This window comes from Schistocerca piceifrons, chromosome 4 (genome assembly GCF_021461385.2).
Source record: "Schistocerca piceifrons isolate TAMUIC-IGC-003096 chromosome 4, iqSchPice1.1, whole genome shotgun sequence".
NCBI classification, from domain to species: Eukaryota; Metazoa; Arthropoda; class Insecta; order Orthoptera; family Acrididae; genus Schistocerca; species Schistocerca piceifrons.
In genome coordinates, this window is record NC_060141.1 from 248,749,799 (window position 1) to 248,761,827 (window position 12,029).

A 12,029-nucleotide genomic window follows, 5' to 3' on the forward strand; every position below is an offset into this window, starting at 1 on the left:
GTATTTAAGCAGTGATCCTTCCCATGCTTTAACACAAAATAAAAGGGGAAGAAACCCTAATATGTGGTACAATGGGAAATATCCTTTGCCATGCGCTTCACAGTAGTTTGTAAGGCATGGATCTGGATGTAGAAAAGTTCGTAATCACTAAGCATGTAATAGAAAAGATAATTTAATGAAAACCAAATCAGTTTCTGCAGTCATCAAGTATAGGAAAACTGTGTCATGGTCAGACCATTTTAAACTCTTGGTGCTGCATACCAAATTTATAAGTCAGTGAGATATGTTGCAACTGTATGGGGGTATGAGATTAATAATTATAAGTACTGCCAAATGACAAAAATGTGTCTAAAATGTAGGAAAACAATATCTATCTTATGGAACTATCAAGTCCTTCTCAGAGACAAAAGAGGGATAGGTTAGGAAATATCGGAAAGAGAGGCAGGTTTCACTCACATCTCAGGTTAAGAGGGTCACACGTGCAGTGAGGATGGGAGAGTGAAAGACAAAAGATCTGAATATTAATAAACTTCATAATCATCCATAATATTTCATATTGAAGGATAGACAAACAGATAAGTGATATATTTATAGTACTAAGACTCTCTCCTGAAGGGTTAATTGTTTCATGGGTAGCTTAAGTAAACCACTTTCATGTAGTTCTGCTATAGTGGCAATTTTTTCATTGGGTTCCATATTTTGTCTAAACTTTCTAGAAATTCAAAATCCATATGCACAGATAATATTTATCTGTTTTGTAATCTCATACCATCTTTGTTATTTCTGACCTCCATGTCACTTACAGGCACTTTCATACCTCAGTGTATATGAAGTGGCAAACAAACAGCAATACTACACGTAAATAGTTATCATCCCTTACTTACAGATCATTTCTTTCCTTGAATATGTGGCAGTTGTGGGAAATGTATGTTTTCATAAATAGCCAGTCTCACATACTGTCCTCATGTATAATTACCTCTCCAGCTTGAAAACAAGTACACTATCTGTGCCAACCATAAAATAATTGATTCCTAAACACAACAAGAGGCTATATTTCTTATCATTCACTCTTAGCTGGGAATGCAATGCTCCAGCCCACTTGTCTATTTGGAAAATAATCAAATCATGCCTTGAAATGAGATACTCCACTTGATGCAAAGTAACTTTTTATCACACCAACAACCTCAGTACCATCCTGGTTAGATCCTATGCTTTTCCTAACACTGTTTCCTTGCCTTGAGGTTCATATCATTGTGACTAACACCAATCCAAATCCCTCCTCCTATCACTCTCTGTTCTAGCTCCAAAATTTGCAGTGCAATTACATTAACATTCGACTCTCACGATCAGCCCCATTATCTCAGAAATTTACAATTTTGACTTTCATTACAATATGAACATTGTTCTTAGACTCATTTAGACTCAATGTCGTTCTAATCACTAGTTTCATTTATATTTTCTCCTCTTCATTTCTTGTCTGTTTCCTCAGCCCCTCTCCCTCTGTTTTCCATTGCATAGGAATTTCTCCTTTGCATTCCTCTCTTTGGAAGCAGATCTCCAGCACTTGTCATTTCTTCATCTTCTTTATTTTGTTACCCTTCCAATCTGTCTGACTGATGTCTACTCTGCCTCCCGCATCTGACTTCTCAGGGTTTCAACTCTTGTTTGCGTGTTATTGTTCCATTGGTCATATACCTGTCATACTATCTCATTGAGTTTACTTTTACTTGGTTGACTATCCTATTTCATTCTTAATTAGATTTATTTCCTCCAGTCCTTTCCTCTTTCTTCTCCATCTGTTTCGTCAAGGAATTTCTGGTTCTTAGAGCTCAAGTGGTTGTGTTTTTTTTGTTTGTACTTACATCTATTCTTGCCTAGTAAGTATTTTTTCTATTTGTTAAGGTCACAAGAAGACATTTGTTTAGTCTTTATATTGTGTAATTTCAAAATCATAGTTCTAACAAAATTCTTTTTTTTTTTCTTTTCCTTTTTGCTCTGCAGAGTCAGCAAAAGGTAAACAGACTGCAGGCTATATTTAATTTTGTTGCAATATTAACTTTTTGTCTGTACATGGTAATTATAAATATTTCTTTGAGATTAGGTTTTCTGTACCAAAAACACAGTTTTGTTTCTCTTCACTCAAACATGTTTTTTGACAGTGCTATATCATTGCCTGAGAATATGCTATTTATTCAATTGCATTTTAGTGTGGCACTGAAGACACATTACATTGTTTTAACTTACAGTACTGTACCTTACTCACTGTATAGTAATGCAATAGAATAAATAATGTAGCCACCACAACAGTAGTGAAATATTTTTGGCCCAAGAGAAACAAAATTATATTTTCTAAAAGACAGGCATGATCTCCAAAAATGTTTATTAGCAAACAATATTCAAGCAGGCCACACTTACATCTACTCATAGTGACAGTAATTCAAAAGTAAATCTACCATAAAATAGCTCTCACATTCTTAGTCCATTTGAAGTATGTTATTCAGCTTTCATCAGTGCTAGTGTTTCCATTACTCAAAGTGACCTAAGTTCATCCTCTTAGTATCAGTGAGGCTTCCATTCACATAAGTGCATATTGATATGACCAACCCATAGGCATCATAATACATTACTTCAAATGCCTTCTAGACAAAACACTGCTCTTAATATGCTCTTCATTACAAAATTAAGTTTCTGTATATCCACAATTCTGATATTATAGTTCAATAACAGCTTAACAAAAAGTTGTTGTTCACCTTTCTAATACTTTGTGAGAAAACAAAGAAAAATTTTACACTTCATATGTCTACCCGTATCTCAACAACATTTTATGTCATCAGTCCATTAGAAAATTCAATGAAATGGAATATTTTGGATGTAATATTGTTATGAGGAATCTAATATTATTTCTTTACTCTGACAGCAAGGTATTGATGATCTATCTTAATAATTCAAGTGGACTAAACACAAATTAATTCATTCGTAAATCTGCTGCCAATAAAAAACCAAAATTTAGTAAACTCTGTGAGAAAGCTGGGATCCATCTAGTAAACAGTTGTCATCTAGTGTTTTTGGTATCTTCCGTAGTGTGAGGCATGTGGTATCACTTGTGGGATTCAGTATGCAAAAATTTCTCAGATTTCTCTTCTTTTCTTTTATCTCTTGTCTTCTGAATTAAAATCATCGTTCCTTGGTTGATCGGATGTGCAGTTTTAGCAGAATATGTTAAGTCTGTTTTTGTTTGCTAAGTCTGTTTTCATTTTCCCTTGTAATAAAAAATTTTCTAATGTTAGGTGTTTAAAGAAAATAACTAAATAAAAACAGAAAACAAGAGTTTATACAGATGCTCTAGAATATCCCAAGACAGGAACTGCAGCAGGCATCAGTACACAGATCCGCAAGATAAGGGAAAAAACATATGATTGATCTTTTCATAACTAATGTAGTTCGTACTTTTGGAGTCATGAAAGCTGCAGGAAAAGAAATGGTGGCAAATTACAGGCACAGTACCAAGCTCCAAGTGAAAAGAAATAATCAGTTTAAACAAGTAAAGTGCTTCAAACTAAGAATGTTTTGCCATACTGTGTGATGGTACAGTAGTAGAAATATGAAAGTCAAGTAGAGTCAGGAAATGTGTAGATAAACTAAAATAAGAAAATAGGAATACATATATAAGACTTATAAAAATAAACAAAATGAATGTCATTAACAATAACAGAAATGGTAGTAGATTTCATCTTAAAGGAAGGAGAAAGAATTGGAGAAGTGTTGAAAAAGAAAATACAAGAACAGTTGGTTAAAAAAGTTACCAAGAAAGTTGTTACAAGATAAAGATGACAGGATGACTAATGTGCGTGCACATACCAATGAAGATCACAGGGTGTGTTAATAGCAGAAGAATATAGCAACAGGGAAAATTATTGGGACTTTAGAGATTTGAGGAAATATGAAGGAAGAAAATGAAGTAAGGCTGAAAGCAAGTATTAAACTATTATACAAAATGTACTGAATGTTCAGATGATGGTTTTCCACAGTTGACTTTCCTAAAGAGGGCATTGAGAAAGACTTTGTTAACATAATATGAGCTTCTTTTCTCAAAAAGCATACAGCTGTATATGGCTGCTAGGAAAACCTAATTTTTTGTTCTTCAGTGGAGGTTTTTCTCCATAGCAAATGAAGAAATGAAAAGAATTAACAAGGTAGAAAGAAGTCCCTTACAATGGTGGGGTAGGAAAGAGACTTCCTGAACTCGTGTCATATGCTTGAGAACCATAGGGGCTTCCAAAATGGTTCATGATTGCAATACACACTAGAAGCTGCTACCCAAGTGGCTGACTTGAGTGTGAAGAGCACACAATTTCTTTTTTTGTGACTCTCCATCAAATTCAGATAATGTTAATTTCAGGAAACACCAAAGCATTAGTGTTAAGACCTGAAGAAATGCCAATAACCCCCCCCCCCCCCCCCCACACACACACACACACATAAACACAGATGAAATAATTAAAATCCTAGTGACCAACTGCAGAAGCATTCACAGCACAGTCACAAATACTGAAGCAGTGGTAAAAAGCAGTACAGCTCATTTAAATTCTGACAAAAACCTGATATCGACAGAAGTGAGATTTCAGGGCATATAGATAGGAGAGGCTAATGGATATGGATATTGTGTATTTGTCATAGTAGACAAGAAACACAAATTCAGTGAGATAGAAATTCAAATTGCTTGTAAGATTGTTTTGGCAAGATTCAATATCAAGGATGGGTATAAATTTGTAATTGCATCCTTCCACTGACCACCAGGTGCACCCACAGATGCAATTGAGAACTTGTGTGGATGGTAGGAATGACAAAACTCCTGCAAAATAATACTAAAAGCATTCCCTTGCATTGTATTTAATACCAAGAAGTACACCTGGCCTCTATCAGAATGTCCATATTCAACCTGGTATGAGTGACCATAAGGCAGTTGTAGCAATAATGATTACTAAAATACAGAGGACAGCTAAAACAAGTAAGATTTACATGTTCAGTAAGCTAGATAAAGAGGCAACCTTGGCATATCTCAAAGAGGCACTCAAAACATTTTTCTGTGGGCAGGAGTATGTTGAGGAACTGTGTCCCTAAGTTTAGAAGAACAACTGACTGAACACTGGATGTATACTGTACCTTTTAGAACAGTTCCCAATGGGAGGCATCCTCCATGGTATACAATCACATTAAACAAACTTCTAAAGAAACAGGGACTAATGTGTAATACATGTGAAACAACACATTGGTTTGCAGATAAGGAGATGCTGAATGAAACACATTTGGCTGTCAAGAGAGCAATGCATAAAGTCTTCAGTCACTGTTGCAGAGAATATTATTGAAAGATCTTTCACTTTACCCAGAGAAACTCTGATCATATGAAAAGACCAGTAGCAGCACTAAATTTAGCTGTCCAGGCCCTCATGGATGACAAGCAAAGTGAAAACAGGAATACTGAACACCTTTTTCAAATGTTGCTTAAAAAGGAATCTACAGAAGTACTGCCCCACCTTTAACTCTTGCAGCACTACAAAGACAATTGATACAGATATTAGTCAGTGGCATTGAGAAACAGCTGAAATCACTAAAATCAAACAAAATTCCAGGATTGGGTGGAATCCTTGTTGGAATCTTTACAGAACTGCTACCTGAGTTAGCTCCCATTTTAACAATAACAAAAAGCTATGCCCAGTGACCGGAAGAAAGCACAGGTCATATCTGTCTACAAGAAGGGTATCAAAAGTGATCTACAAAACTACTGTCCAATCTCATTTATATCCATCTGTTATAGAATCCTAGAATATATTCTGAGCTCAAACATAATGAGATAGCTTGAACATAATGACCTCTTCCATGCAAACTGGCAGGGAATATGAAAAAATTCACACTTTTCTCACATGGCATTCTGAAAGCCATGGAACAAGTAAATCTGGTTGATGCAGTATTTCTCAACTTTTTCAAAGCATTTGACTCCATACCACACCCATGCTTCAATCATATCAAGTATCAAAACAAAATTTTTGACTGGATTAAGTGTTTCTTGTTACATAGGACACCACATTTTATCTTGGATTAAGAGTTATCAGTAGAAGTAGAATTAACTTCAGGTGTGTTCCTGGGAAGTGTATTTGGTTGCTAACTGACTAACTTTTTGCAGTTGATGCATTTATCTATAATGAAATACTATCTGAAAAAAACTGCACAAATATCAGTCATACCCCGATAAGATTTCAAGGTGATGTCAAGATTGACAACTTACTTTAAATCTAGAGAAATGTAAAACTGTGCACTTCATAAAACAAAACAAAGAAAATTTATATCCAATGAATACAATATAAATGAATCACAGCTGGAATCAGTCAACTCATACAAATACATAGGTGTAACACATGGTACGGATATGAGATGGAAAGGTCACAAAGACCCAGTCATATGTAAAGCAAGCAGCAGGCTTTGATTCATTGCCAGAATACTGGGAAAATGTAGTCAGTCTGAAAAGGAGATTGGTTACAAAATATTTGTGCATCCCAGCTTAGAATATTACCCAAGCAAAGCATGTGTGACCCTTACCAGGTATGACTAAGAGGGGTTATTGAGTATATTCAAGGAAGGGCAGAATGAAAGGTCATAAGTTTGTTTGACTCATGGGAGAGTGTAACAGCAGTGCTAAAAAACCTAAATTGGCATACAGCTGAAGGTAGACACTAACTGTTCCATGAAACTTACCAAGTGTGAAGAACCAGTGTTAAGTGAATAATCCAGCCCCAACATTTCACTCCTGTAGAAAACCACTAAGACAAGCTTCAGCTAACTGCAGGACACACAAAATCGTTTAAGCAGTCGTTCTTCCCACAATTTGGCCCATGCATTTCACAGTCATCTACATAGTATGTCTTTAGATGTGGGGATTTTTGTATATTTGTGAAAGAGTTCAAAGAATGTATGAAGGTTGGAACTTCAATACTGATAACTATTTATTTACAGCTTGTACAAAATAGATACCTGTTTCAAAGTTTTACTGACCTTCAAAATAGTCACCAGCATTGTGTATAACCCATTGCCAGCAGTGTGGAAGTTGTAGGATACTCTTTGCAGTGACAGTTTGAGTGGCATCGTCTGTTGCTCGACGAATTTGTAGCAGTTCTGAAGCGAATGCAGTGAAGTTTAGAAATCGAGTTGAACTCATGAGGGCTTAAGTTAGGGGAGTTCAGTAGGTGGTATAGCACTTAGCAGCCCCATCAGTCAAACAAATCAGTAACAGCTTGCACTGTATGTGCTTGAGCATTGTCCTGCAAAATGGTGGTCAGGTCCTGCAGAAAGTGTTATCACTTCTGTCTCTAAGCTGGTCATAGTTTGTGTTCCAAAAATGAACAGCTTAGAGACAGAAATGATGACACGTTCTGCAGGACCTGACCATCATTTTGCAGGACAATGGTCAAGCACGTACAGTGCAAGCTGTTAGTAATTTGTTTGACTGATGGGGCTATACCACCTACTGCACTCCCCTGACTTAAGCCGTCGTAAGTTGAACTTGATTTCTAAATGTAAGGAAACACTTCATGGCATTCACATCAGAACTTCTACAAATTGGTCAGGAAATAGACCTCACTGCTCGAACTTGTCAACACAACTGGCACTGCTAAGAGTATCCTACAACTTCCACATTGCTGGCAATGGGCTATACACAATGCTGGTAACTACTTTGAAGGTCAGTACAACTTTGAAACACCTATCTGTTTTGTACGAGCTGTAAATAGATAGTTGCCACTATTGAAGTCCCAACCGTTGTATATTTCCAGCTAGGTGTAAAAGAGTGAAGAAGTCTGTAATAAATTTTAGGAGTTTTCAATCAATATAATCTGTCTGAGATATATAATTTTAAGTCTGATGCTGCAAATAAAGGGTATTTAGCCCTGGATAATCATGTAGAATATAAACTCCTTCAAACACACTCCTCATTTGCATTTTCAAACACTTTCTTCAGAGATGGTGTTTTGGAACCTCAGACCTTCTCCTTTCCTTAATTTTGATATAGATTCTTGTAAATGTGTCATTGAGTTAAAGAGAAACAAAAGTATGGACTTTTCACTTCAACTTTTAACAAAATGTAATGTAACTGGATAGATAAAAAAATCTACTCACCAAGTAGTGGCAGGAGAACACACATAAAAAGTATCATATATGCAGGCTTTCAGAGCCAGTACTGTAGCTCCTTCACTTGGCAGAAGGATTGAAGGGGAAGAAAAAGGGTGTAGGAAAAGGACTAGTGAGGTTTATGAAATACGGTAGAATTCAGAAAAGTCACTCAGTACTCCAGGTCAGAGAAGACTTATCGGACAGGATGAGAAGGAAAGACCAATTGTTGGAGACTGAGCCAGATGAGATTTGAAAACCTGAGAGCTTAACGGTAAAAAACAGTGTAATATGCAAGACAGAGATTACTGCTAAAACATCATGCAAGAGTTAAAAAGAGCAAAAAGTAGGTGTTTTGTATGTGACAGAGGTGGGAGGGAGACAGCAGAAAATAGACGGGTCAGGAAATGGAAGATGTAGAACACTAAAATTGAGTGAATAAAGAAACAGTTACTGAGAAGAAATGCTGAGACTGGAGAAAATAACATAAATTAAGGCCATGTGGATGGCGAGAACCAAGGACATGTAGCACCAATTCCCACCTGCGGAGTCCTGAAAAACTGGTGTATGGGGGAAGAATCCAGATGGTACAAGTGGAGAAACAGGTACCGAGGTCATGACTGTCTCGTAATTCATGCTCTGCAACAGGATACTGTCTGATGCTAGTATACACCCTCTGCCTGTGCCCATTCATCCTAACTGATAATTTGATGTATCAGGCTGAACAGTGTTTATGTAACAGCTGCTATATGACACGTTGTTTCACAGGTGCATTCTCCCTTTGAGAGTATATATTTTTCTGGTACAGGTGGTGGTATGGGTGTGCACAGGTCAAGTCTCTCAGTGGGGATGGTCACAGGGGTAGGGGCCATAGATTAGAGAGATGGGTGCAGGAGCAGCATAAGGTCTGACAACAAGGATATTGCAGAGATTAGGAGGATGACAAAAAGCTTTCTAGATGTGGTGGGCAAAATCTGAGACAAAATGGACCCCTTTTCCTAAACCTCATCAGTCCTTGTCCTTCACTCCTCTTCCTTCCCCTTCAATCCTTCTGCCAGAAGAAGGAGCCATTGGCTCCAGTTTGCATACATAATACCTTTTATATGTGTCTCCTCCTGCCGCTGCTTGGTGAGTAGACTTTTTATCTGTCCAATTACTTATATTTTCAAAAATTGATTATTTTCATTATTATGACAAAATTGCGTACTCTGAGTCAATATATATTGTTAGAAAATATTAATTAATTTATGGTATATATAGAATAATTCTCTCTCTCTCTCTCTCTCTCTCTCTCTCTCTCTCTCTCTCTCTCTCTCTCTCTCTTTTGCATGCTTGTATCTGTTATAATTCTTTTAATGAATATTTACTGCATCTTCTTGTTTGTTTTAGTGCGAAGAACTCTTAAAAATGGTTTATCAGAAGAGGACAAGAAGCACCTCGCTGCGTATATAAAAGGCTACTGAGTAGTTTCTCCTTGCTTGATAGACTGTGATACAATGTATGTGCATTATATGTGATATTTATGTAATTTCAATGGGGGATTACTAGTACCTCAGTGGCACGAAAGTTGGGAATTTTTATACCTGCTATGTACTGAAGGTGTGTTCCTAGTCTTTTTTTATTCCAACTGGAAGTGTCATATGTTTAAAATGTAAAAGTACAAGCAATACAAAACTGTTGCATTTGTATAAATTTATTTTGTAAAAAATGTATACAAATTTGAGAAAAATTGTGTTTCTCATTTTATAACATAGTTTCAACATTTCAGTGTACATATGTATAGTGTGGTGAACAACTGATGAAAGTTTTTCACAAAGAAAGAAATTTTACGACTTTTATAAGTGTGTGTTTTATGTATGAAATGGGTATGCTATTTACAGTCAAGTTGTTAATAAAGTCCAAGAAAAAGCTGTCTCCAACTAATGATGTAACAAATGCTTCAACAGAAAGTCATGAATTTTGTGGAATACTCCTGCCTATTTAAGGTCTTTTGCTGTTTTTTCATCACACAATAACAAATAAGCAGTGAAAGAAATTATTTCATATTATTAGTTACACTTCTTAAAGACTATACCATCTTGGAAAAAAAAAAACTGCAAAATACGGACAAAGATAGGCTGTTTCCAGTATGATTGTGAACTGTGAAAAACAAAAGACTGAAACATCTAGGAATTATTCCCGGTGGAGGATTAAGAGATATTCTCAGCTGGACCAATAAAATGATGGTAAGTTTACTCAGAAAATTTATGTAACAAATGAACATGTGGGGAGTGTTAGCTCTTCGACTATTTCCGCAAAAAAATATAATGAAAGATACACCATTAAGTCTGATAACTTTATGTATGTTGAGAATTATGGAAAAGATAACCACCTAATTCCTGTAGATGATAAAAACAAGTTGGTGAAACAGAAATGATCCTTTGTGGTACATATTTAAGTCCCTCAATAAATCTGCAGTGAGTGGCTGTTTATGGTGAATTATTTTTATGCAAAATATTTGTCATGAAAATTCCAATACTGAACCACATTGTAATTCTCTGTAGGAAAAAACAGTGGTGCTGTAAAACCACACATATCAAAGAATATCATTCCATAATCACCAATTTCCACTGTTACTGAGATACATAGGAAGGAGACAGCCTAGGACCAATAGCAAATTTATTTGTACATAGTATGGATAAAATGTGTTCCCTTTTCTTTGATATACAAACTACATTTGTGAGCAATATTTAGCTTTAAATTTTCTTCAAGTTTTCCTGTTGAGAAATAATTGACAGATAAATGCTTCATGAGGATATGATTATGTAACTTTGCTAGTCTTCTAAGTGTTGTCTGTTCAGCACTATATTGTAACAGAACCTTTTGTATAGAACAATCACATGACAAAATAAATAGTGATGCTTATGCTCAAAATCCACTGTTTACTTGCTGCATTTTCAGCTCCATTAAATTTAAACCAAATTTTTGGAGTCATGGCAGGCTTCACCCTTAATAATAAAATAATTTAATGATTTATTTTGAGTGAACCTACAATTCATTGTACAACTGGTTGTTTCATACCATTGCGCAGATTGTTACTTCCAGAGATACTGATATGTTAACAGTGAACCTCTCAACCAGATAATAATGATTAATAAAATAAATCAAATATGTTGCCCAAACAGGTGAAACAACAAATGTAATTCAGAATGGATAAATATTAAAGGATACAGTCATTTTTGAAAGGGCCTTACTCCAAACCCTTAAGCTTTCAGAAATGAAGAAAAACATTCCATGGGTGAGTATATGGAAAGTAACAGGATGGACTTTCCAGAGCATCATGGAATGTTCATCTTGTCATTACTGCATTTGCTAAGTTTTGCAATCTCTGTGAAAAAATAAGTCCAAAATCTTGGAATAAGGTCCTTTTCTTGAGGAAGTAATTCATCCATATGGTCAGATTATGCATTTATTAGCCTTCGAAGTTTTACATTTCTTTCCTCATACATTACCACAGTATTGATTGTTAACTCTAATCAAAGTACACACAACATGGTGTCATTGATCATAATCAGCATGATCAGCAGCAGCAACAGTACTGTCTACAGGCCACTTTATAAAATCATTGTAGAAATACCTATATTCATGTAGAATACAATCAAGTAAAGATTGAATGTCCTGCATTTTGTTTCTGTAAGTAGCCACTGGTCCAGTGTAAACATCCACAAAATTAAAAACAACGCACAGTCCCAGATATAAAAAATCAATTATATGCTTCTATAGTCCTCTTATGAATTTAGAATCCACAACTCCTGACTGTAACTTACAGTATTCAAAATGCATAAAGGAAAATGGCTGAAACTTGACTTTCTGGATCATGCCTACCTTGTGCT

The 12,029-nt window shown here is 35.7% G+C and overlaps 1 protein-coding gene across 5 annotated transcripts in view; it reads left to right on the top strand.

The window, feature by feature from the left end:
* The window catches only part of LOC124796334 (FH1/FH2 domain-containing protein 3), a 646,429-nt gene extending 635,365 nt beyond the window's left edge, over window positions 1-11,064 (top strand). For all 5 annotated transcript variants that reach the window (XM_047260468.1, XM_047260466.1, XM_047260469.1 and 2 more), the window contains one exon: window positions 9,547-11,064. Coding sequence is in view for 4 of the 5 variants with exons in the window: in XM_047260466.1 (XP_047116422.1) it covers window positions 9,547-9,620 (74 nt within the window). In the remaining variant the exon portion in view is untranslated. The remainder of the gene's footprint in view (window positions 1-9,546) is intronic.
* Window positions 11,065-12,029: the final 965 nt, after the last annotated feature.